Source organism: Heterocephalus glaber, unplaced genomic scaffold, assembly GCF_053883595.1.
Source record: "Heterocephalus glaber isolate CG9 unplaced genomic scaffold, H.glaber_assembly_v1.0 deba00001461, whole genome shotgun sequence".
In the NCBI taxonomy this organism is placed as follows: Eukaryota; Metazoa; Chordata; class Mammalia; order Rodentia; family Bathyergidae; genus Heterocephalus; species Heterocephalus glaber.
The window spans coordinates 41,877,349-41,902,836 of record NW_028258308.1 but is presented as its reverse complement, the minus strand read 5'-3'; the positions used below and the strand labels follow the sequence as shown (position 1 = coordinate 41,902,836).

At 41.0% G+C, this 25,488-nt stretch overlaps 1 protein-coding gene across 10 annotated transcripts in view; it reads right to left on the bottom strand.

Annotated features, from left to right (window-relative positions):
- Ido2 (indoleamine 2,3-dioxygenase 2) overlaps positions 1-25,488 on the bottom strand; it is a 47,462-nt gene that overhangs the window by 7,284 nt on the left and 14,690 nt on the right. For 5 of the 10 annotated variants that reach the window (XR_015453490.1, XM_087217360.1, XM_013076072.3 and 2 more), the window contains 6 exons: positions 17,933-18,055; positions 15,180-15,298; positions 12,675-12,689; positions 10,866-10,965; positions 9,558-9,675; positions 1,602-1,653 (listed from right to left, as the gene is read on the bottom strand). Coding sequence is in view for 9 of the 10 variants with exons in the window: in XM_087217360.1 (XP_087073486.1) it covers positions 1,602-1,653; positions 9,558-9,675; positions 10,866-10,965; positions 12,675-12,689; positions 15,180-15,298; positions 17,933-18,055 (527 nt within the window). In the remaining variant the exon portion in view is untranslated. The remainder of the gene's footprint in view (positions 1-1,601; positions 1,654-9,557; positions 9,676-10,865; positions 10,966-12,674; positions 12,690-15,179; positions 15,299-17,932; positions 18,056-25,488) is intronic. The other 5 variants (XM_021236775.2, XM_004855318.4, XM_021236776.2 and 2 more) reach the window with 3 other exon arrangements.

The window sequence follows — 25,488 nt, the reverse complement described above, 5'->3', positions numbered from 1 at the left end:
CCTAGTCTCAAGACAATGACACTTTTTTATCGTGGAACAGTGCTGCTTACCTCAGGGCAGCCAGGAAGCAAAGCAAAATAGGAAGGGGAAGGGGTGCCTCTGTTTCCTTGGCGGGTGCTCCCCTAATTACCACACTTCCTCTCACAGACCCTAGCTCATAAAGGTTCCCCCACCTGCCAAAGGTTCCTGCACCTCTCAACAGACTCACAGGCTGGTGACCAAGCCTTCATATGGCCTTCGGGGGATCTTTCATATGCAAGCCACAACACCCATCTTGTTTTTCTTTTTCTTCCATGAGTCACATACTCATTACTCACAAGTTGCTCTAGAAACCTTCTTGCTTTCCCTCTTTGAACCCTCCATGGAAGATTCCCCACCCAAACTGAGCTCCATTTAAAGATCTACCTAATCTAGAGAGAATACCTTGCACATGTTTCTACTTCATTTTTACACAAGTGTAATATATCAGCAACAGATTTCAGCATTTCATGTGCCTCTTGCTGTTTCTAGGCACAGCTCAGATTCTTTCTATTGATTATTCTTCAGGCATCTCCCAGTTGCAAACACATAGTACTAGATGATATCTATTTCACATTATCTGCCCAATGCCTGAAATTTTCCCTTTCTGCCACATAAATATTATTTTATAAAATCACTTAATTTCTCTCAGTGTGAATAGGAAGGCAATATGATTTAAAAATATCAAGATATGAGTGACTACTGTGTTTAGGACAAGAACTGTGTCTTCTAGAGGTACAGTAGAATTTTCTATCTAGAGAAATTTCTAGCTATGTGACAGAAGAACAGTATCAAGATATATTAAAAAATTGTCTGGGGTAGTGTTGTAGTTTGTTCCAGAGACTAGGTAATTTGTGAGTAATAGAAATCCTCTCCCCACAGTTCTGGGAGCAGGAAGTCCAAGACTAAGGCATTGGCAGGTTGAGTGTGGTGAGGACCCAGTTGCTGCTGACGGAGAGCTCCTCAGATGCTGTGTCCTCATGGAGAGAACCGGGTAGGGAGGGGAGAAGGTGAATGGGCAAAAACAGGGCCAAGCTTTTTCTCTTCCGCACTTTTTTTCAGTCCTGGAGATCAGAAGCAGGGCCGCACTCTTACTAGGGAGGCATTGTACTTTGAGCCACATCCCTAGCCCTCTCAGCCATTCTATAAGCACAGTGATATAGGAGGAACACATGCATTCGAACCATAGCAAGTGGTTCTTTAGGAATTTTAAAAGAATATATGTACACTGCCATCTCCCCCTCTCCCTACCTAAATAGCAAGGGAAGAGACTGGACATGGGTGCCAGAGCTCTGTGGGCAGCATATGGGCCTGTCATCGAAGCAGGAGACTAAGAAGCTTGAATACAAGTGGCTCTAACGTGATGGCCCAAAGACAACCTCTCAGGACATAAATATTCAGTCCTTAATGTCATTTGTCATGCAGATGGAGGTCCCCTTTCATCTAACCGTGGATCCAGGTAATTACTTTGCTAGCAAAGGTCACTTGGTGTGTTTCATACTCTAAGAAGGTTCTGTCTGTTTCTCCTCTCATAAATTTGGAAAATGCAACAGAAGCAATTGAAGGAAAACAATTGAACTTACCCAGAGAGAAATATCCGGATGACTGCATAAAATATGTCTGGGTCTACATAATCTGGAAAACCAATCAAAATGTGAACTTTACTAGAAGCGAAAAGAGCAATTGGTTCCATGTGCATGGGCCCTGCTGCTCTCCTGGGGCTGCTTCCTCTATCTGATCTGCATGGAGACCAGAATGGAAGTAACAGCAAGACACAGATGGAATGTTCCCTTCTCTGGTCCCTTCACTGGCCCTTGGAGAACTTTTAATCTATTCCATATGCTGGCCTTTAATATTTATGGCATTTCCTTTTTCTGTGCTCCACCACCACAACAAAAAAGAGATCAAAGCAATCTTTAAAAAATTAATATTTTAAGCTAATATAATATGTAAGAGAATCTGGGAAGTGGAAAAAGGAAAAGCAGAGAAAATCTTCTCTACCAGTGCTATCACAAAGAGGAAAACCAAATTCACCAGTGCTTAAGTGTCTGTAGTCAACGGGGGCCCCAGGACTGACGTGGCCCTTGCCAGGGACTGCCACCCCAGATCAGTGCAGCTCCATTTATTTCTAAGCTTCATTTTCGAGTCCATCCAGCTCATTAAGAGTTTGTGCCAATGCATAGAGATAATGGATCCCACTAATAATAGGTTATTAACTTGTATGGAAAAGATCATGCTCTTGTATTTGTACTAAATTTTTTTCCATCAACTTTGGAAGGTTGTTCTTTCTCCTTTTCACATAATGGGGCTCATCTGACTTCTGTGACCTGGTACATGTTTACTTTATCCAGACTCCTGTCGATGCCTTTTTCCTTCTGAGGGGAAAAGAAACATCTTTTGAAAGAGGGCTTACCTACCACCATTTCCATTTTTCTGCTCTTGCACCGCTCTCTGGTCCCTCATCTCTTCATCTTCCCTCTGTTTTCTTACAACCTCTCCTGGTCCAGTGTCTCATGTCTTCCTTCAACTTTGAGGCTTCCAAATTCTCCTTAGGGATGGCACCATCTTTCCTCAGAGGTGGCAATGCCCCATGTGCTAGATTTGTCTCTGGGCCCTACTTCCAGCTTTTTCCCTTGTGCTGCTCTGTTCCCACTCAAATTCCTAAGTACTATATGCAAGATTTTATTGAAAAGGTAATGGCTAACAATAACTTAGCATTTTATTCAATTTAACATGTTGAAAGAGAAGTCAAATGATCATTTCAATAGATGTAACCTATTTTTGATGTAAAATAATTTCAATAGATGTTTAAAAATTTGTTCATGATTAAAACTAAAAACTCTCAGTCAACTAAAAACTTGAGATAATTAGGAATAGTAGAAAACATCTTTAAACTGTAGAAGGAAATCATTGAAAGCCTAGAATACATATTATATTTAATGGTAAAATGTTAAAACCAATTCAAGTCTAAAACTGTACAAGAATCAACATTTCCAGTGAGTACTGTGTTACATGTAGTTTACAGCCAGGGGATAAGAAATAAATATTTAAGAAATAAAATTTATAAGTATTACCAGTGAAGAAAGGAAACATTTTCAAACGATATGATTTTTATACAGAAAACCCATAGAATCTTCAGATAATTACTATAATGCTACATTCAAGGTTAATGTTCAAATGTCAATTTTATTCTAAAAATCAGGAAATAGTTAAGTAAAAAGATATATATTCACTAAAAACAAGAGTACCATGTAACTATGAATAATGCAAAAGATAGGTAAGTCACTTACCTTGAAAGAAATTAAAGAAAAAATAGTAAATGAAAAAGATGTGCTTTTATATCTTATTTTCATGGACAAGAAAACTCAATATCTAAGAGAAGAAATGTACTAAAGAGAAGAGTTCTCTATCTGGTATTTCAGGCCATATGACAAATACTCAGAACTATGAAGAAATGGGAGTAATTCATCCAGGGACCTCTGCTAATATTTCATGATATGCTTTGCCTCTCCATCTGCACTATTCATAAGATACAAAGATTTGATATAACATTAAAACCATTTTGCCCGTGTCCAAATTAATGTGCATATTTCATGCAACCTGAGCAAAATTCCCAACAGTGACTATTCCAGAGACACTTGCTGAGCTGATGCTAGGGGTGCCTAAGGAGAGCCATGCAGGGTTTGATCTACCCTGAAATGAGGAATTATGTGGAGCTACAGTGCAAGAGGCAGATGGTATCAGAGCAGGGAAAGACAAGCAGGCAATAAACCAGAATAGAGAACAGAATAGAAAGGACCCACTCATTTCAGAAAATCTGATATAAAACTATGCTAACCTTGTAGATTAGTGTTTCAACAGAAAAGAAGCTGGATTTATTTCCTATCTCATATTATATACAGATAATAATTACATGTGAATAAAGAACTTAAACATTAAAGGCCAAAGAACAATTTGAAAATATGGGGAAATATATGTATGACCCATGCTTATGTAATAATACTTTATGTAAGAACTCTTAAAACAAGCACTTCTATAAATGACTGATATTTTGAATACATTTAAATTAAGAACTTCTGCTTACAAAAAGCATGAGACAAACCCCAACGTTTATAGTACATATAACAAAAATCAGTCTCCAGAGTGTATCAAAAATCAATAAATAAAAAGTAGTACAAAACAGGAAAGACATGCATCTTACAGAAAATGGACGTGAGTAGTGAGTAATTGCTTATATAGATACACTCACACTCACACATACACACACCACACCACACATACACCCCCGACACACACACACACATGAACTGGGGATGCAGAGACTGAGAGAGATGGAGAGAGAAGAGAGCTGCCACTTTAGAAATGAGAAAAATACCAATAGAACCATGATTAAACACTACTTTACTCCTACCAGACTGGCAATAAATAATCAAGTAAATGAATGAATTAGTAAATGAATAGAGCTGACAATATTAGATGTTGGTGAAATAAGATTTCAACTTAGCGTAAGCATGTTGAGGACGATCCAGTGCTAGCTAGTAAAGTTGAAGATACACACACCTTTTCACTGAGAAATTCAACTCCTTGGCCTCTACCTGGCACAGTCGTCATATATATACACAGGAGCTATGGACAAGAAAATGTGTGGTGGCCTTGCTTTTAATAACAAGACAAGCAAGCAAATCCAAGACAAACAAACAAACACAATAAAACCAAAAACAACTGAGAAAATATATAATGTATAATATATTTATATAAAAAGATGCATCACCGCAAAGAAACCAAAATATATATACATATACATACATATATATATATATATATATATACATATACATACATATATATATATATATATATATATAAAAACCATCATGGCCCTTAGTTAAATAGGTTGCAAGAAGAAAATATACATTTTACTTCCTTTCATATAGAATTAAAAACATATAAAACAAAATAAGTGATCCTTTCTTAATCAGTGAAAGCGTACAAAAATAAAAGAGAATGAGTAATATAATAATCAAGATAGTGACCAAAAGAAAATATGTTTTGGAGAGTAAAGCAGAAAAGAAACACAAGAAGGTTGCAAAGTTTTTGGTAGTAGTCCATTCCCTTGGTTGGAAACTGGACGTGAGGGTGTCTATTTCACTATTATTCTGTATCCTCAACTTACGTGTTCTGTTTTGTTTATACATTATAAATATTTTATTTAAGAAAAAAAGAAGGGTGGTTATGTGGCTGTTAGGTTCAGATCTGCCTGGGGATCCAGTGACCTTTTCATTATCCCCAGCTGATTTATCTGGGAAAGCTGTATTTCAAGCACACTGGGAAGGACAGCTTGTGGGCTCAGTCTGAACACTACAGCAGCCCTCAGGCAGATGGCTCCTCCCTCCACTAACGTGGCACTGCTGGCGGCCAGAACTTTGGCTTTTGGTTTCAGCCTGTCCGATTTGGCTAAGAAGTGCGGGTCTCAATAGCAGGGCCATTATCCTGCAGGCGACACAGAGGATCTCAACACAGACATGGTTGAGCTGTCTGTGACCTCTGTATAGAATGCAGAAAGGGTGCCAAGTTAAGTTTCTGCAGGCATGGCCACACCTAGGTCTGTGAGTGCCTGGGTGAAGACCTCCTGAGGCTTCCGTTGTTCCGCAAAGCACCAAGCATATTGGTCAAGTGCCTCTGTCCTTCAAACCCTAGCAAAGCTCAAGGGAAAAATAATGTCTACTGGTGATTAATTTATACACACCTCATCAAGCTTTTTATGTGATAAGCATTATTATAATTTTGTTTGGAAAGGATAAGAAAATTGTTGTTTTTTTAACTTTTTAGGAGTAGATGTGTAAGTTTTGCACTGGGAAGTGGCTTTTAAACAAGGCAAAGCCCAGAAAATCTTTGTTTTCAGTCAATGCATAGAACCACACACCTGCAGTGTATTTACGTTGTGTGATGTTCCCTGCTGTCCTACCAAGGAAAGTACATGGCCTTGGCTCCATTATGATGTCATACGGTGAGGAATTTTGAATGCACAAGCCACTGTGACCAAAATAAAACACAAGAAGAGAAAAGAAATCACCAAGGCAGTCAGATAGACACAGAAAAGTTCCTACAAGTATTCAGAAGGAAAGATGAATGCCTTGACAGTGACAATGGAAGCCAAAAATCATTGTGTTGCTATATTGAACATCTAAAAGAATATAGTTGCTAGCTAAACTATCTTTCTCATATTGGAGTAAAATAAGGTATTTTTTTTTTGAGGCAGGGTCTCGCTATGTAGTTCAGGCTGGCCTTGTACTCACTATGTAGCCCAGGCTGGCTTCAAACTCACAGAAATCCTCCTGTCTCAGCTTCCCAAGTGATGAGATTATAGGCGTGTGCCACCAGGCCTGGCAGAAGGGTAATTTTTAGATGACAGAGTTTACCACTAGCTCACTATCAGAAATCCTAAAGGATGTCTTTCAGGCAAAAGAAATATGTACAAAGAAGGTTGAAAATACATAATCAAATTAAAATTAACTGTAACCACATGAAATTATGATAATCATGGTAGTTTTAGATAGCTTTGTTGTAATTTAAGTTCTTAGATTCCTAAGAAGTCATCTGTAAAAGGTTTACAAAAATCTTCAATGTTTTGTTGAAAATTAGTTTGTTTGAAAATTGTAGGTGCACATGGGTGTACATTTTCAGAATCAATCCATGAACATGACAACATTGGACTTATGTGAAAACTGGATTTAAGATGGAGGCCTAAAATGGCTTGGATATATTCAGATTACCATATGTAGCTAATCCGTGAGGGAAGACACATTTTAGAAACGTTAACATGATTTTTATGGAATTTAACAGAGAATTCCAATGCTAATTATTTTTCCAATATGATTTAAACATAAGTTCATAAACTAAAAGGGAAAATTTCTTTGATAAAATTGAGTGAATGAATCAAAATTAAATGTCAACAGAAGTTCACACTACTGTTTAGCCCCAATTTACTCTTTAGAAAATCTAGATGAAACGCTTAACCAAATTGTTAGAAGGAAACATTTTGACTTCTCATTACTATTAAAAGGGAAAATTCTGAAAGCTGCCAATGGATTAAGCAGAAGCCAGAAATTCTATTGACTCAGAAGGAAATAAAGGGAAAATTGTTCAAGGGTTTTTTGGAGGGAAAAATATCATTCAATCTCTCCAAGAAAAAATGAACTTTTAGAGGAGCCATCAATAAATGTACCAAAATATGTCTATAAATAATCCAAATGCTTGAGAATCGAAAGATATCACAGCAACAGTTATACCTAGTTGATCACTATGTAAAGCACTCAAAAGAGGCAGATGCAGACCCTGTAGATAGGCAATGGTGAGATAAATGTGCATTATTTTTAGTGCTCTTATGTACCTCTGTCTTACGGTGAGCCAAATTCTGAAAATAGAGTAGTCTGGTTTCTATGTCAGTAGTGAGTGCTGTTAAAACAGTAGAGCTGGGCAGAGAAAGCTAGGTTGTAGAACAGTAATTCTCTGAGTGTCAATTGGGTCTCTGGAGGGTACTTTCTGTCTGTCCAGGCCTCAGCAGGCTGCAGCCTGGAAAGGAAATCTTTATGGAGGAAAGATGTAGGGTGCAGGGGGCTTCTGAAGCTCATTTCTGAAAGAAGCAATTGTTTGATTAGCTCTTTTTGGGGGATTGAAAGCAGAGGGAGGAAGTCTAGTCAAGCTCTATATCATGGAGAGGAAAGTTAACAACTATAAACAGAAACAATGCTGAGAAAATGTGTATGGTTCCTCAAGCCTGGTAGCTTCTAGTGTTTGTTTTAATTTATTTTATGACCTGAGTTTGTGGTCACTATTGCAACCTAACAAGCCCCTCCCATCTCAATGGCCCAGTGCTTTGTAGGTCAGGACACAGGGCAGGGTGGTGGTGGCTCATCTCTGCTCCATACAGTCTGAGGCATGAGCTGCAAAGGCCTTGATGCTGAGGGCAACCTGATCTTGGAGCCTCGTGTACTCTTGCAACCTCTGCTTGACCTTTCTGTCTCACAGCATGGTTGTCTGGAGGACATTTTTTGTGGTGTCTCAGCATACAAGGTAGAAGCTGCCTCATGTCTAACCTTGCCTCAGAAATCACACACTGCTTCCTGTCACAAGCAGGGACCCAAATTTCACCCAGGATGTGCACGGGGTGTCCAGATACATTGCTTAGGAGTTCATGGAATGACAGGGAAGAATGCTTTGGCTGTCTTTAGAAAATGCAGATATATCCACCTTGTTACCATATAAATGAGCATGACTGGTAGTAAAAACCTTTTCCACAGAGCATGTCTGTGTGGAAAATTAACCTTTGGGGGAAAACAAGAAGGTGTCCCTGGGACCTCCTCAGGCCATCAGACCTTCTGTAAAGGACGATCAAGACAGCAAGAAGAGTTGGTCTGAGCTTGCAGTGTGACCTGGAAATGACAACTGGGAAGCCTACACCACTCTAACACTAGGTGTGCCAACTTTCTGCACCACTCAGGGTGGAAAGTCTTCATAACCTCCAGAAACTGTGCACAAGTGCTCACTTCAGGATCCTGTCACCTGCACTCTGTCTCCAATTATCTTGTCCTGAGTAGTGAAGTCAGGGTGTCTTGGAACAGCTGAAATAAATCTCCTGGGGCAAGATCGCTACTGAGGTGACCATGAGGAACTTTAGGCTAAAATGAAAGAAAACGGAGAAATTGGGAATGTAAACTGTAACGCAGGGAAGTCAACTGGAAATGACAGGCAACCCGTGGACTTTGGGTGGATTTCCCCTAGTGCAGAGTCTGGGATGACCAATACACAAATCCCCCCACCACCTGCTCTCTGGCCTCCTCTCTCCTATCCTGCTTCCCGTGAAGGTTCGCTTTCTTGGAATCTCTCTCCTTTCAGTGGAGCAGAATTCAGGAAAGGGATGCTGAGACTTATTGTTCTCTTGCTAATGAGTCTCACCCCTCATCCAAACCTTCCTTAAAAACCGGTATGGTTTGTAGATTTCTCTGATAGAGGTCGTTGAGGAGCCTGCCTGACACTGGACACTGAATGTCAAAACCAGAATAAGAGGTGACCGTTTAACTGACCACTACTGTGACAGCTTCTGTCTGCCTAGCCACGGGAAGCCAAGGTCAGTCCTGTCGGGAACCCAAAGAGAGAAAAAAATACAAGAGACACTGGAGGGAGTAAAGAGGATTCCTCTGGGTGTCCCTGCCTGCAGCTCTCAGGATCACCGTGATAGGGTTAGCCTGGCCCCTCCTCCCAACTTCAACAAGACCGCGACACTCCAAAGACATGTCTTCCCCAAGACTGGAAACGGTCTGAATCACAGCAAAACACAAAGAAAGGCAAATTGCCAAAATATCTCCACAGACCTAGAGCATTCTGACAGCCTGAACGGCAAGTTTACCTTAAATCAAAGGTGATACACTCCTGCCATCTAGTGGACAAACATATCATCATCCACTCAGGAGGCAGCCGGGCTCCAGCCCTCCTCCCCCAAACTGAGCCCTTTTGAAACCGGTCTTTCCTGAGTGACGCACCGTGCATTTGTCCCAAGGTCCTGGTGATGTCCTGGATGGAGAGTCTCAGGCGCTGCAGAGCTTTGAGCAGGGTGTCCTCGTTGGACTGCAGGATGGCACTGATCGCTTGAGCTAGGGCCTGGGGATAGAATCATTACCCCCTCAGACCTGGGGGGCTGGACCCTAGAGAGGGCGGCCGCTGGCTTTCACTTGCTGCTACTTCCTGTACTGCTCAAGGCCCCGAATGAAGATTATCATACTTCTCCATCCTTTTTTCTGGATTTATCACACGTTATATGACCATTTCTACGTTTGCATCTCCAACTAGGGCAACCGCACTCCTTAAAAGATCCCCAGCCCCACAGCCTCCTCTGCAACGAAGCTTCGTTTCCCCGCAGTCCCTGCACTGAACTGCACTGAGAAGGATTTGATTCTGCACCTCTGGGGGTTAGACACAGGGAGGGGAGCTAAAGAAGCTGTACAGTTCAGTTTTGGGGTGGTTAGGGTGCTGGCGGTTGGACATGCTGAGCACTCACTCCAGCCCCTGGTTTCACGTAGAGACTAAAGAACATGCTACCCTGATGGTGAGGGACTGGTTGCCTTGATGAGGACATAGCGGGCATTCAGTACATGCTCACCAAGAAAGTACTAAAGAAAGGCATAAACCTGGAGTCAGTATCTTCAGGCAAAGCTGGTCACAGGCCACTCCAGATTCTTGTTTTATATCTGACCTGTCTGGTACCTGGACAATTCCTAGAAAAATTTGGGATCACAAGCCCTAGGGCTGCATCATCTCAATGATGCCTTCTAGTGCTAAATGTTTTCCATTTTATTTTCCTCCAAACTTGCGCAGAGCAGTTTTCTCTGGCAGAAATCTCAGCCTCCCCTCTCCCTCTTCTCTACCCCTCCCTTTCTCCTGCCTGTGTATCACTCAGGTGTTAACTTAGCTGTTGTTTCTCTGGGGAGTCTTTGACCCTTCAAGTCCAGGTTAAGTTTTACCTGTCATTTTGTGAAATGCTGCATTTTTCTTGCCTTTACCTTACATTAATTCATTTCCCTCCATTAGATCATGAGCCTCTAGGCTTGGACAATTTGTCTTGTGTGCCCTGATTTCCCATTCCTAGAGCAAGGTCATTGGTGAATGGAGATATGTTCTGCTCGAAGATTTATAGCAGGAAGGGAGCTTTCACTGTGAGTTGAATTCAGACTTGCACTAAGTTGGACAAGACCTATGTCCATGTGCTGCAAGGGCAAGAACTGGAAGGGAAAGAGAGCTCAGACTGACTTCTCATTTAGAAGGAAGACAAAGTACTGTCAACGAGAAGATACCTTAATTCCAGGCACTGCTGCTTTTTCCACCAGAACTGTCACCAGCACGAAGCCACGCAGGCTTTCTCCCCCAGGAAGTGACACAATGGTCTCCAGGTTGCTTGGAAAGGAGATGGTCACACTGTCAGACTGCCAGACAGACTGAGTCTGTCCACAGTTGCCACTGAGTCAGATAGGGGCAAGGGGAGTCTGGGACCCCTTCCTCCCCAGGGCAGCCCTGAGGGGAGTGCGCACCTCTAGCGGTACTCAGGGAGGGAACCCAACTCACCTCGCCTGAGGACCCCACAAGGCCAGCATGGCCCTGACAGTCCTAGACAGTGGTGGCAAACCTATGGTATGGGTGCCATAGTGGGCAAGCAGAGTCAGCATACAAGTTAAGTTGCCTCAGCAGCCAAGCACTGGATAATAGTTGTTTTTTTCTAAACTAAAACCTCAGTATTCAGGTTGGATCGCAGTGTTGGCACTTTGCGATCAATTAGTGGACTTTAGGTTGCAGTTTGGCACTCGGTCTCTAAAAGGTTCACCATCACCGCACCTAGACCATTGCCCCAATGGAAGAATCAGCTGAAACACAGTCAGTGGGCAGTCCTTAGTGAAAAGTGCAGCTGATTCTTCAGGTTCACAGCCTTCCTGTGGAGCCACGGAGCCCCAGAGCTCCAGTGATTAGAGGCAACAGATCACCTTTGCTGCGTAGAGCTGCGAAACTCTCTCCCCAGAAGCAAAAGTTTTCCCAAGGTCATGTGGCTGGTTAGGTGTTGGGAGCAATGCTACATAATTCCAGGGGAAAATCATTTGGTTAGCCTAGTTCTCTTGCCTACAGCCCAGCTACAGAATAACTCCAGTTTGGCCTCCGGTCACAACTGAGACTTCCGTGATCCAGTGATGCTGTGATTCTCCAGGACAAGAAACATCCTGGGAGAACAAACATCTGCTCAGTTCCTCATTGTTCTTGGACTGATTAACATCTTGTTTGCCAGAGATGTACTGAACTCTCTGCAAGCCTTTTGTTACACCTTGTTTATCCCAATGTGAACTATTGAACTCTCTGCAAGTCATCTGTTACATTTGTTTCTCCCGATGTACTGAATAAAAGGTGTGGTAAGCTGCGGGCTTTGTCTTTGCTGCCCAGAGCAGCACTGATCTGACCCAAAGCTCAGCTTCTTCTCAGTCTCATTTTTCTACCTTTCCTGTAATTCGCCGTGTGCTGCCGTGGCTCGCAGGAGACCAGGACTAACTGCAGAGGTTCTGGTAACGTCCCCTTCCCCTGTCCCCTACAGTTAGGCAGAGGACCAGATGGGGAATCCAGTAGTTCTGAGACTGGACCAATGCTCCTTTTAATCTGACTTTTAAATGCTGTCTCATAGAGCAGGAGCTGGGAGACTTTACAGACACTGTTTTTAAATGATCTATTATCTTTTGAAAGATTCCAGTATCTTAGATGTATCCAGTCTACAAAAACCTATAAAGTTAACTCAATGGATTATTTTTGACTCTAACATTTTAAGCAGGAGAGAAAGGGGAAATGAAAATTTCATTTGTTTCCTTGTATTGTATTTTACTTACTTTATGGTGTACAGATTGGAAAACACAGCCTGACTTTCAATTCCCTTATCCCTACAAGGCAGTAAACTGTTGCTAACTTTCAGAATTTTCATTTTCGGCACATTTCCTTCTTGTCTTTTTTCATACATTTTATATAGTTGATATCATTTTGCATGTGTAAATTGGTATGTTTTCTGCTTTATTTTATTATAAGTTTTTTAAATTAGTATGAACACTAAAGTGACCAAAAGATTTCTGGCAACTTACCTGATTTCCAGAGGTCTGGTCCAATTCATTGTCAACCACAAAGAGAAAAACAAAAAGGAAGAAAAAGTCAGTGCATTTACCAGACACACCCTCTATGGTCACACGCACTCATGTGAAATGCATATGCAGGTGCTCCAGGTGCTCTCTCCACACACACCTTGGGTATCACAAGTTGGGACTGAACTATGAGCCACTGGTGACAGAGTGAGCTGAATCTCAGCTTACCTACCGTCCCGAGTAACTGGCCTGTGGCTATCATGATGAATTATTTCTCTTATACTCCTGTAATTTCCAAACCCACACATTTTCCTTCTTCTCTTCTTACTCATCTTTAAAGGGTTGCCTTAGATCAAGCTCTGCCGCCCTCAACATACTTTTTTTGTGAGTCTTTAAAGCCTGCATTGATGTCATTCTTTTGAAATTCTAAAGATCACCAGCAATCCCAGAACTTGGGAGGCAGAGTCAGGAGGATCACAAGTTTGAGCCCAGCCTGGACTACATAACAAGATCCCATCTTCAAAAAAGAAGGAAGTGTTGCTGCTATTGTTGGTACTTTGTGTACTGCACTTCTCATTATTTAACCACTTTAGGTGTACTTTACTTTTATCTATTTCATTCCTTCATAGCAGTAATCTCTGGTTAGGCCATAAAAGACTACAGAAGGTCATTACAAGAACAACTGCGGAGCCCCAGGACTGTGCCTGTGATTCTGGGATTTATTAATCCAGCCCTGCACTCTCACTTCTTAAGACTTTAGCTTTCTGTTATTATATTTTCGATTTATCTAGCCCAGTCCAGTTGTTTTTTCTTCTCTTCCTCTTTGAATCACAAATCCAGCTGATTTAATATTCCATGTATTGACCAGAATAAATGGTGTATATTTATTAGTCCATCCCATCTAAATTCTAACCAAGATTCAATAGCTTTTATTGGTCACCAGTTTAGTTATTAAAGCATAATTGGTTAAATATCAAAATTGATGATTATGGAAACATAAAATCCAGAGCTCAAAGGTCCTCTGAGAGATGAGATGGCCCAATCTCACCCCTTCCAAAGGGCATACAAACTAGTCCTAGAGCTAAAGTATCTGTTAAGCATTTCACCCTTCACTGTCACTTCCTGTCATCCCCTGCAGCAGTACCACGGCTACCCACAACTGTTATGCTGAGGAAGTTCTTCCTTGGTCCAACCTCAGTGACTCTTTGGCTGTTTTAATGCTCACAAAAGTGAGTGTTATCTGTTGCATCTCCAGCATAGAATACACTTGGCTGTGAACAATAAGTACAAAGAGAAACTGACACTTGACTTTTCCTACCCTATCCTGGGTAACGGATTTCTTGTTTGTTATAATCTTGTGTCTTCCACAGACAAATGCCCCTGTTCCTAAGAGACCTGTCCAAAAAAGACTAAGTAGAACAGATGGCACTGTTAACCAACTTCTCTTTGCACCACACCTAAAGTACCTACTCTTCTCTTTTCTGGCATTAAACAATGAGCATGTATTAGATTGTGGATTCTGTGGGCTTCTGGACAAGGTGTGGCAGGGGATGCTCATCTCTGCTCCATGGTGGCTGAGTTGGAATCATTTGAGGCTCCTTCACCCATGTCTGGTGCCTGTGCAGCAGCCTTAAAGACCAGTTGGATACTGGGACTGATTTCCCAGAGCATCTGTATCTCAGCCCCTCCTGCAGCTGGCACTTCTCACAGCACAGGGCTGGGCAGCAGAGCAGATGCTGGAAGGGGGGGGGCGGGGATTAGGCAGCCACTGTTCCAGTAGCACATCTAGATACATATGCCCACGGTGTGACTTCCACTGTTATTTTTTATTTGTGTATGTTTGTGATCCAAAATAGCCACATTCATTTGGGGAATCAGTATGTGGCCACATCATACTTTCATCATTTTCAATCCCCCTCCTCTCTCTTCCCACCTCCTCCCTCTCCCTGACTCTCTACCCCATCTCTGTTAAGTCTTCCTTTCTGGTTCCTACCATCTCTTTTTTAATTTACTCTTTATTTATATTTTAGGTTTCTCATAAAAGAGAAACCATGTGATACTTAACTTTCTGAAGCATCTCCTCTTAATTTACCCTTAAGCATTCACTTATGACCTCCATGTGATGGTCGCTTGCTGCAAACCTGGTCCTAAGTTGACTAGGATGGAGGTACGTTAGGAAATAAACAGTTTGATGAGAGAGAAAAAGTACAGTCTGATTGTGCAGGGATTTGAAAGTCAGCTTGATACATTCAAGTGTGATGTGAGGCAAGGAAAAACAGTGGCCCGGGGCGAGTATGAGGAGTGCTTGAGAGGAAACTCGTGGGGCTTATGATCATTGAGCTTATTTTCAAGTTCACCGTCTCTTTGGAACCATGAAGGAGATAAATACGAACATCGCTAATTATAAATAGCCAGAAAAGCCTGGGCCTTCCGTGGAAGGAGAGATGAAATCGTGAGCCTGTCCTTTGCTGGGCCTCATGTGATGAGATTAGAAGTGCTCCCTCTTACCCTTTGGGGTCTTTTTTAGTCCAGTTCGTCAGCACCAGGTCAGAGTGGGCCAAGATGGGTGGGAGCCCCAGGATCTTGGAGACTTCCACCATGGGAATGGCAAGGCTTCTTGGCAGTACCTTTGAGATATAAATCTGGAAAATTAGTACAGTCTAGAAATACAGGTGGCAGCCATTGTCACTTATCCCAGCAATCCTGTGGTCGAGAGATGACCAGGAACCAAATGTGAATTATCTAAGGGATCCCTGTTTATGCACTTTGTACAGTTTCCTGTCAACAACCAGGAGGAGTACTTCGTAGGAGGATGTGCTGTGATGTGGGTGAGCACACAGTGGTGAGAATAAGAAGAGGATTACCAAACTGTGCAGGCATAAATCAGGGGCTGAGAAGGTAAACACAGGGAAAACCTCTCTCCAGATAGATATAGACTCACAGAGAGATAGCTAAGGGGTGTGTGTGCACACATGTGTGTGTGTGTGTTTGTGTGTCAGTCAGGGAGAGGAAGAAGACAGACACTCAGCCTGTGTGTTACCTGCTGTCGGTCCCTTCAGAAGTCAGACCCAGTAACAACTTTTGAGGAAGACCCCCTCCACCCTCCTTCATCTCTTCTGCCTCCACCCGACTTCTCATCATTTCAGCCTGCACTTTGGGAAGTGAATCCCTGGTGCACACCTCAAGGTCTAACAGCATTGAAACACAACCGGTTTCCTTCAACCCAAAGGACACCTGAAGTCTAGAACCCGTGTCCACATGCCTGGCTCAGCTGCTGAGCTTGCTGTCCTCCTGAGCAGCCACCACAGAGCCTGGAACAGCTGCTCAGCTCCACGGGGGCTTTTGGACATGGAAAATGCTAAATGAGTGTAGGTTAGGGAAAAAACCCTTCTGCTCCTCACCTCCCATCCCTTTCCCTTTAGGATAGAAACATCTATGAAAGAAGCTCTATTTCTATCTTTTTTGAATGTTAACTTTTAGATAAATATGGCATAGAATGGTTTGGGATAGGAAACAATAAAGAACTTTAGAGAGTTTTGAAATTAAAATTTAAAGTTGGCTTTCCTCAAAGGCAAGGGAGGGACAGTTGTGGGGAAGGGAGTCGCCCACTTAGCTGAGGAGTCAAGGGAGGGGACAGAGTAAGGATGAAGTGAAGAGCCCTTTCTGGGAGCCCACCCCTCTCCCTACCCACCTGCCCCTAACTCAGGACAATGCCCCTGAGGGCAGTGACAGCTGAACTGCAACCTCAACCCACTTATACAAAGCACCAACACTGCAATTAAACCCTAATACTGAGGTTTTAGTTTAGAAAAAACAACTCTACGTTAATATCTTTTGCCTTAAGAGAAAAACACAATAATGCAGTGATGCACTCCACCGCTGCCCTAGGGAGTAGATGGTGAAGGGGACTCCATGCAATATTGTGCTGAGATTTCAGCACAATCTGAACATACAGAATATTGTGCTGAGATACGGTTTGTAAGTGAGCTTCAGCTCTGTCCTCCTGCCCTGTGTGACAAGGTGAGGGGCAGGATGGGCAGACACAGGGTGGCTGCTCACTGAACTGGAGAGTTCTGGGATGAAGGTATGCAAGGATGAGAGTTCTGAGAAAGCTACACTCATGAAATTGGAAAGGATTTTTCATTTACACCATGGATGATCAGACAAGAAAGTCATGTCCCAAAGTGGAGGTTGAACCTGTAAAATGTTGCACAGAGTCAGAAGTGATTTGAATAGATTATAAAGAGATAGGCTAATAATTGGCTTTGAAGAGAACAGTGTTAAGCAAGTAATGACTAGTGGTAAATGACAATGTGCCCTTCTTAGTAGGGAAAGAAAAGAATCCATTGAAATGGGCCTTTTACAAGGGATTCATTCACTAAACAGGCAAATGAGCTGAACGGACACTTCTCAAAAGAAGAGATACAAATGGCCAATAAATATATGAAAAAAATGCTCAATATTTTAACCATCAGGGAAATGCAAAAAAAAATTTTATTGAGGTTCCACCCCACCCAAATCGGAATGGCTATTATAAAAAAAATAACAAATTCTAGCAGGGATTACAGAAAAAGGAAGCAATATACATGGTTGGTGGGAATGTAATTTAGTGCAGCCACTATGGAAAGCAATATGGAAGTTCCTTAAACATCTAAAAAACAGAACTATCATATGATCAAAAGGAAATAAAGTCAAAACACAAAATAGATACCTGTCCACTCATACTTACTGTGCTACTATTCCCCAAGCCAAGGTATGGAACAGCCTCTATCCCCATCAACGGATGAATGGGTAGAGAAAATATGGAATACATATTCACAGTGGACTATTACTCAGCCATAAAGAATGAAATCATGTCATTTTCAAGAAAATGGTTGGAACTGGAGGGCATCAGTTTAAGCAAAATTAGCCACAGAAAAATAAAGATCAGATGTTTTCTCTCATATGTGAAAACATTAAAAGCAACGAAAAAGATGATCTCAAAGTAGAAGAGGGATTTTAGGAAAGGAGAAAGGGGAGGAAGAAAAGAAGAAAGGACGAGTCAGGCTTGTAGGTGGATATGATCAAAGCACGACATCGTCGCGGATCGAAAGGTCTTAGTGAAACCCACTGATCTATACATTAACATGACTGAATAATTATAATTTAAAATACACATTGTTTTAAAAAATAAGTAAATGAATGGGCTCTTCGCCTTTCCTTGAACTGATATCCAGGAAAAGAGCAAGAAGCCACCCACTTTCCAGGTCTTCACCCCTTACCTCCGCAGGCTGCTTCTCTCGCTCCTGCCAGACGTAGCCCATGGTAACGGCGCTCAGAACCAGGTGGGCCAGGCGCAGCTGGCGGTGGCCCTCCAGGAGGTGGCAGCTGAGGAGGGGCATCTGCTAGGAATCCGGGCGGGTTAGCGGCTGGAGGCCGGGTGGGCTGGGCTCTGAGCCCGCCCACTGAACCTCGGCGGCCCCAGGACACTACGAGGGCAGGGCCAAGCAGCACTGCTCGGCCCTGCCCTAGGCTGGCCAGGGCCCCCATCGCTGAGCTCCTGCTGGGTGAGAGGGCTGTCAGGGTCTTCAGGACCGCCGTGATGTGATTATGTCATAGGCTTTTCTGGGGAGCTATTTGTCTGGTTCTGTTCTGTTTGATTTTGGTGGTGCTGGGATTGACCTCAGGACCTTCACACTGAGCTACACTCCCAGCCTACCCCAATGTAGGACAAGGCTTTGCAAAGTCACTAAATTCCCCGGGCTGGGCCGGAACTTGCAGTCCTCCTGCCTCAGTCTCCCGTCCAAGGCAGCTTCCGCAGGCCTGTCTCACAAAACCCTGGACAGCGCCAGGCTTGTAGTCCTCCTGTGGTCACCGAGCTCTCTCTCCAGCGTGGGTGAAGTGAGGCCAGCAGAGTGAGAGAGGGCGCGCCCGCAGGCGGGAGGCCGGGGTTCAGCCCTCACCACAGGGCCAGGGAGGGGCGGAAGGAAAGTCCTGAAGTCCAGCGCCCAAGCAAGTCTGACTGCTGTTCAGCTGGCTTGACCTGAACCCCCTGGCGAACAGCGCGGCCCGCTCCCTGCGGGGACAGTGAAGCAGTACCTTCGTCGGCCGCCAGGGGGCGGGCTCCTCCCTGACTGAGTCACACTGGGGAAAGCCCCTTCCTGGGCACGCACAGCTTGGGGGAGCTCACAGCGCGGTGCAGCCCCGCAGGCTCCAGGTCAGCACGCCTGTGCCGTCCTGAGTGGTTCTATAGGGACTTTCCGCAGCGACATAAAGAAGAAGTAAAAAGGAAGCCTGAAATGAGCTTTAACAATATATTTTAAAGTCAATATGTAATGAGATGCATCAATACTAAATAATAGGAAAAATACAAACTCCAGTGGCTCTTTTAAAGTCTTCAAAACTAAGTTAAGTGTCTTCAGGTATTCAGCCACAATTCAAGTGCTAAGTAGCCACGGCTACCTACAGGGAAGCCTTAAATTCTCAGCCCAGATGAGGCTGAGGCAGGAGGATCTTTAGTTTCCAAACTGGGCTACATAGTTACATAGTGAGTTCAAGGCCAGCCTGAACTACTACATAGCGAGACCCTGTCTCCAAAAAACAAAAAAAAAGAAAAAGAAAAAAGAAAAAAGAAAAAAAAAAGAAAGAAAAGAAACCTCAACGTGAGAAAGTTCCTCCTGGTAGAGAAAAGCATTTTTCTGTGCATTCCAGAGTCCTTGGCCTCACCCTGCCACGCAAACATACAGTCAAAAACAACTGGAGAGATTAAAAAGGCAAACAAAAGCTTCTGCAGAGAAACTTTTTTTTCTTTTGCTACTCAAACAAAGGTGAAATAGGGAGTGAATCATACACCTAATAATTTCACCCAGGCAATCAACTTGATTCCATATTTCCGCTTCATTACAAGATGGAAAGCATGTACTTGCAGAAATATTTTAGTTCGGTCTCATCTTAAATGTAAAACATTTTTTGTTTGTTTTAAATTTTCCGTATTGTTTACTTTTAATAAATTATTTGAGCATTACATTAACATAATTTATACTGTAGTTGGGCACATTGAAAAGATATATAATTAGAGAGTTATTATTAATACCTTTTTCAAAAATGAATACAAAATGTTTATCACATTTTATTCCTAATCCAATTTGTTCTGAATTATTTGTTCTGAATTATTAGTGTCTGAGGATATAAATGTATAATTTATTCCCCCTTACGACAGGATATTAAAACTCATTATTATAAATGAAATTGGACTAAAACCAGAAATTGCAGTTTTACATCAAAATGGAAAGATAAAAACAATACTGCACCAACGGAATACCTGTCCTCCTTGATAGTATTCAACTAACATTTCTAACATTCTGCCAGTTTCTGGACTTAGGTTGGGAGAGAAAAGTATGTGATTTTTCCTTTTGTTCTCTCCCTCTCTCTCCCCCTCTCCTCTCTCCCGGGGCCTTGCACGTGTCGGGAAAGTGTTCTATCACTGAACTAAACTCCCAGCTCTGATTGTCTTTCATACTGACTTCTAGGACTTCATATTTTCAGGATATAATCTCTTTTTAAAATTATTTTTCAGCTTTATATATGATAATATCTTTTCTGAGTTTATGGCTTGCTTTTTTTCCCCTTTCATTTGGCCTATTTTGATGAATAAAGGTACCATTTGAATGCTATCAAGTTTATTTAAAAAACATCCTAATTATATGTTTTATTAGGGAATTCTTCTTTACTTCCAATATAGGAATATATTTCCCTAAATTTCCTTCTGAAAGTTTGGTAAATTTTGTATTTACATTTAAGTTCTTAATACATCTTTAATGAGTGTACTTTGTGGTAAAAGTTGCAGATCGAATCCTCTTCTGCCCCATTGCACTGTAGGGGTGGCTCAGTGCCTTCCTGCTGAGGCCTTTAGGTCCCCACTGCTGTATTATTTCCTCTCTGTCATACCTTAAGTTTTTGTAGATACCTGGATCTTTACGTAGGTTCTGTACTAATTTATTAGCCTCTCTTTGTTTATTGCTGCCCCAATGCCAGCTGGTCTCAATATCTATAGTTTATATTATATCCTGAGAACTGGTAAGGCAAACTTTTCTTTTTTCTTGTACCATTACATGAGTATCTTGGTTCTTTTATTTTTCTCTTTCCCCTGCCCTCCCTTCACCCACTCCACCCTTCCCTATTTGCAAACACTTTGTTTCCATTTTTTTCCTTTCCTCATATTTTTTCTTTTCCCTTTTTTTCTTTCCCTTACCCCTCCCACTTCCCCTGCACCTTTAGACCTTTTCTTCTTGTTACACAATATCAATTATACATTTTTAAAATTACAATATCAAGATCTAGGAGACATTACCACAGATTTTACAGAATTTAAAAGGATATAGAAAGCATATTCCAAAAATCTGATTTGAAATAAATTTGACAACTTCTAAGAAGTACCTTGGAAGACAAATTAATGAAACTAACTCTGGAGGAAATATAAAATTTGAATAGCACCTATTAAAGAAAGTATATTCCTAGCTTGAAAATCTACCTATATGACAACAACAGGCTCATATACATTTTAACTGATAAATTATATCAAACATTTAAAGCAGAAAAAAGAAGGAATACTTCTCCCCTCATTTTAGGAACTCAACATTGTGCTAATCCTAAAACTGGATAAAGATAATAAAAGAAAAAAGTATGAACATAGATAGAAATTTGTTTAACAAAACAAACTATTAGAAGTCAGATCTGGCAGGATGTAGAAAGTGGTTTTATTATAGGGATGGCAGTGTTGGTTCAGCATTGGAAGATCCACCCCCAAAAGTCATCATTTTAACAGAGGAAAGGAAAAAGCCATATGATCCTGTCACTAGTCGGAGAAAAAGTACTGGACAAAATTCTACAGCTGTTCATGGTCAAAGCTATCAGGAGACCAGAAGTAGAACAGAACATTCTTAACAGATCAAAGACATGTACTCCATACTTCCAGCAAGAATGCCTTATATGAATGGAGAAAATACAATGCTTTCTCCTTAAGGTGGAGAACAAGGGCAGATATGCTTACTCTTTATCTGTCCATTAAACTTTGAAACCTAGGCCCCACCAAAATAGTCTGGCAATAAAATGACACAACTAGGATAGGATTGGCAAGGTAGAAGCAAAATCTCTATACGTAGATGAAATGATCATCTACAGAGAAAATACTAAGAAATCTCTAGGAGCCCCTAGAACTTGTATTTGAATTTAGCAGGATTAGAAAACACAAGGTATATATAAAAATTGAGATCTGTGTATACTTGCTATAAATGAAGAATTGGATATTGAAATTTAAAAGTTATGCAGGAGTACGAAAGACCTAGAAAAGTTAAAAAAAAAAACTGTGTTGGAAGACATTTAGTACCTAATTTTAAGACTTCTTCTAAAGCTACAGTAATCAAGGCAGTGTTGGTGTAAGGAAAGACATATAGATCATTTGAATAAAACAGAGAATCTAGAAATAGAACCACACATATATGGTTCACTGAGTTTTGAAAGATTATTTAACATTAGCATTTTATAGAATATAAACTCGATTCAAGTTCCGAGGAAGAGGTAGTGTTTTCAGCAAATGGCACTAGAACACCTTGTATCTGTACATAAAAAATTAACCTCAACCCTTTATTTCCATACATGAAAATAACTTGAAGGGATCTATGAACCTAAATATGAAAGCTTAAAAGTATAAAACTTTAAGAAGAAATTATAAGTGAAAATGTTTATGAATTTAGGGTAGGCAAAAACTACCTAGGATACAAAAGACATGATGTATAAAAGAAAAAAATTGATAAATGAGATTCCATCAAAATTTAGAACTTTAAATGACATCAGTAAAATGAAAAGCAGTCCTTAAACAGACCATATTTACAATGCATATAACCTATGACCAGAATATATAAAGAATTCTTAGAGCTCATTAATAGATAACCCAATTAAAAAGTAGACATAAGAGGATGATAAATAGCCAGTACAGCACAAGGAAAGGTGTGCAACTCTAGAATCAGAAAAATACTAATCAGTACAATAACGAGATTGAATTATACACTCATTAGGGAGATGAAGTTAAAAGTTTTAAAAGCCTTGTCATGACTTTTTCTTTTTGTTGGATTCTCCCCCTTTGCATTTGTCAGGCCCAATGTGTTCAGTCTGCTGGGTTTCCTGGGGTTGTGATCCTCATTGTTTTTTCCTAGGGTACTGTCTGAAATTTTTTGGAGTGCCAGTTTGATATTCATAAAGTTCCTGAGGTGCTTTTTATCATGAAAGTATCTTATTTCTCCATCCATTTTGAACGATAGTTTTGCAGGATACATCAATCTGGGTTGGAGGCTGTTTTCCTTTAGGGCTTGAAATACATCTCTCGAAGCTCTTCTTGCCTTGAGGGTTTGCATTGAGAAGTCTGCTGTGATTCTGATGGGCTTTCCTTTGTATGTGATTTGTTTCTTTCCTCTCACTGCTTGTAGAATTTTATTCTTCTGTTGGATTTCTGGAATCCTAACTATTATATGCCTATGTGTAGATTTTTTTTGATCAAGGCTATTTGGAGTCCTATATGCCTCACTTATCTGTATGTCAAGTTCTTTTCCCCTCCTTGGGAAGTTTTCTGCCATCACTTCTGTGAACAGTTTTTTTATGTCATCTGCACTCTCTCCTCTTTCTTCATTGACTCCAATCAATCTTATGTTATTCTTCTTTGCATCGTCTAGCAGCTGCTGGATTGATTTCTCGCGTTCCTTTACAATTTTAAAGCAATTTTTCTTTTCCTGGTCACTAATTGCAATCTTTTCTTCTATATCTGAAATTCTATCCTCACTTTGGTTCATTTTCTGCTGTGCAGACTTTCGATGGAGTTTTTAATCTCCTGGAAATCTGTTTGCATCTGTTTTATGGATTCCATTTGTTTCCTATGTTGGGATTCCATCATGTTCCTCAGATCCTCTATTTTTTTATCTGTTTCCTCTCTAGATTTATTAATCATGTCTTACACCATGAGCAAAATCTTTGCTGTTATCTGAGTAATTATTTCTGATTTCATTTTTCTCAGATCCTCTTTTGTTGTCAGTTCAGAGAGTCCAGGTGGTTGAGTATCAGATTGTTCCATCTTGTTTCCCTTTGGGGTTGCTGTAGGTGATCCAGAAGTCTGTTTTTGAGGCTTGTTTACATGTATCCTCATTTCTACAGGGTGGGAGGTGTGCTTCTGGCACCCATGAGGCTCACCTTCTCTGCCTTAGGAGCTTGGGATGGTGGTGGGAGAGCTTCCTTCCGAGTGCTGGGACCGGCTCAGCTTCTCTGCCCTAGGAGCTTGGGATGGCAGCAGGGGAGCTTCCTTCTGGGTGCTGGGACTGGCTCACCTTCTCTTCCCTAGGAGCTTAGGATGGCAGTGGGGTAGCTTCCTTCCAGGTTCTGGGACCGGCTCAGCTTCTCTGCCCTAGGAGCCTGGGATGAGGCAAACTTTTTACCTTGCTATTAAATATATATTATTTTTCTTGTTCATTTGCCCTATAACACAGAATAGAGAATTTATATAAAGATGATTTTACAACTCTCACATGACTATGTCTCAAGTTTTGTTCAAAAGAAATATGAAGTGGTAGAGTGCTTGCCTAGTTTGCATGAGGCCCTGGCCCTTAGTCCTGCCAAAAAAAATGTTGCTGAGAAATTTTAGTTTCATCACATTAACACAGGTCTCAGGACTACAGGTGTGCAATACATGCATGCACATACACGTTAGTGTTGTGATTCTTTTTCTTTTACCACAATTATGTTATCAATGATTGTTTAGAATTGATCATAAAATTTATAGATTTTCTCATTTCAGAATGTTTCTGAAATATTCCTATTTCCCTTTCCTAATTCCTTTATTTTGATTTGTGTTTGTTTTATTAGAATAATTCCTAAGCAATTGAGAAAAAGACACACTTTCTTAACTTTGATTTGAGTAATAACATTTCATTCTGTCCTCAGTGATGGACAAAACAATTCTATATTTAAAAACTCTTTTTCCTCAAACTTTATAAATATTTCTCAGTTGATTCTTAATAATATCAATATGAACAGCTTTTTTTTCCTTTAATTTATAATCATTGTATGCACTGGTTTGTTTATCTGCTTATACAAATCGTTCAGCCTGGCTGTTTGTTGGTAGCTCTTTCAGGTTTTCTTCCACACCACCTTAACTTTCTGGCAGGACAAGATGTTCTAGGGTCCTCTTGTGTTTTCCCAGGTGTATAATCAAGAAGCCTTGATTCTTTTTTTCAGAGGGATTATAAATCTAGGCACTGGGTTTTCTCATTATTCCTGGAATGTCACTACTCTTAGATCTTCATAGTAGAAAGAACTAGAAAATGTGTGTGTATAAGATTATATGTATGCAAATGCACATATATACACAAATACAGTATCCATTTACATATATTCCTGATATCCAATCTTTTACCACAGGTTAATTCTAGTCTCTCACCTTGTTAACCTGTGACCTTCATCTCTCACGGTGAAATACCATCTACATCCATTTGCCTGTTGGCTCAATCCAAGTACATTATGTAAAGCAGTTTCAAGATTGTTAACTTCTATCTCATGAGAAACAGCTTACAGCCAGAGTCCAGTGATTTTGTGCAGTTCATCTTTTCTTTGGCCTTACTTATAGTCAAACATCTCCTCCAGAGCTCTCTCTTCCCTCTACACTCCGGATTGAAACAGGACGTACTTCTGGAGTCCAGTTAGATTCCTTTCTGCAGTGTTCATCCCATCCTGGGATCTCCCAAAATACTGTGTTGTTTTTTAAATTTACATACATGTAAGTCCATTCTTTTTAGTTCAC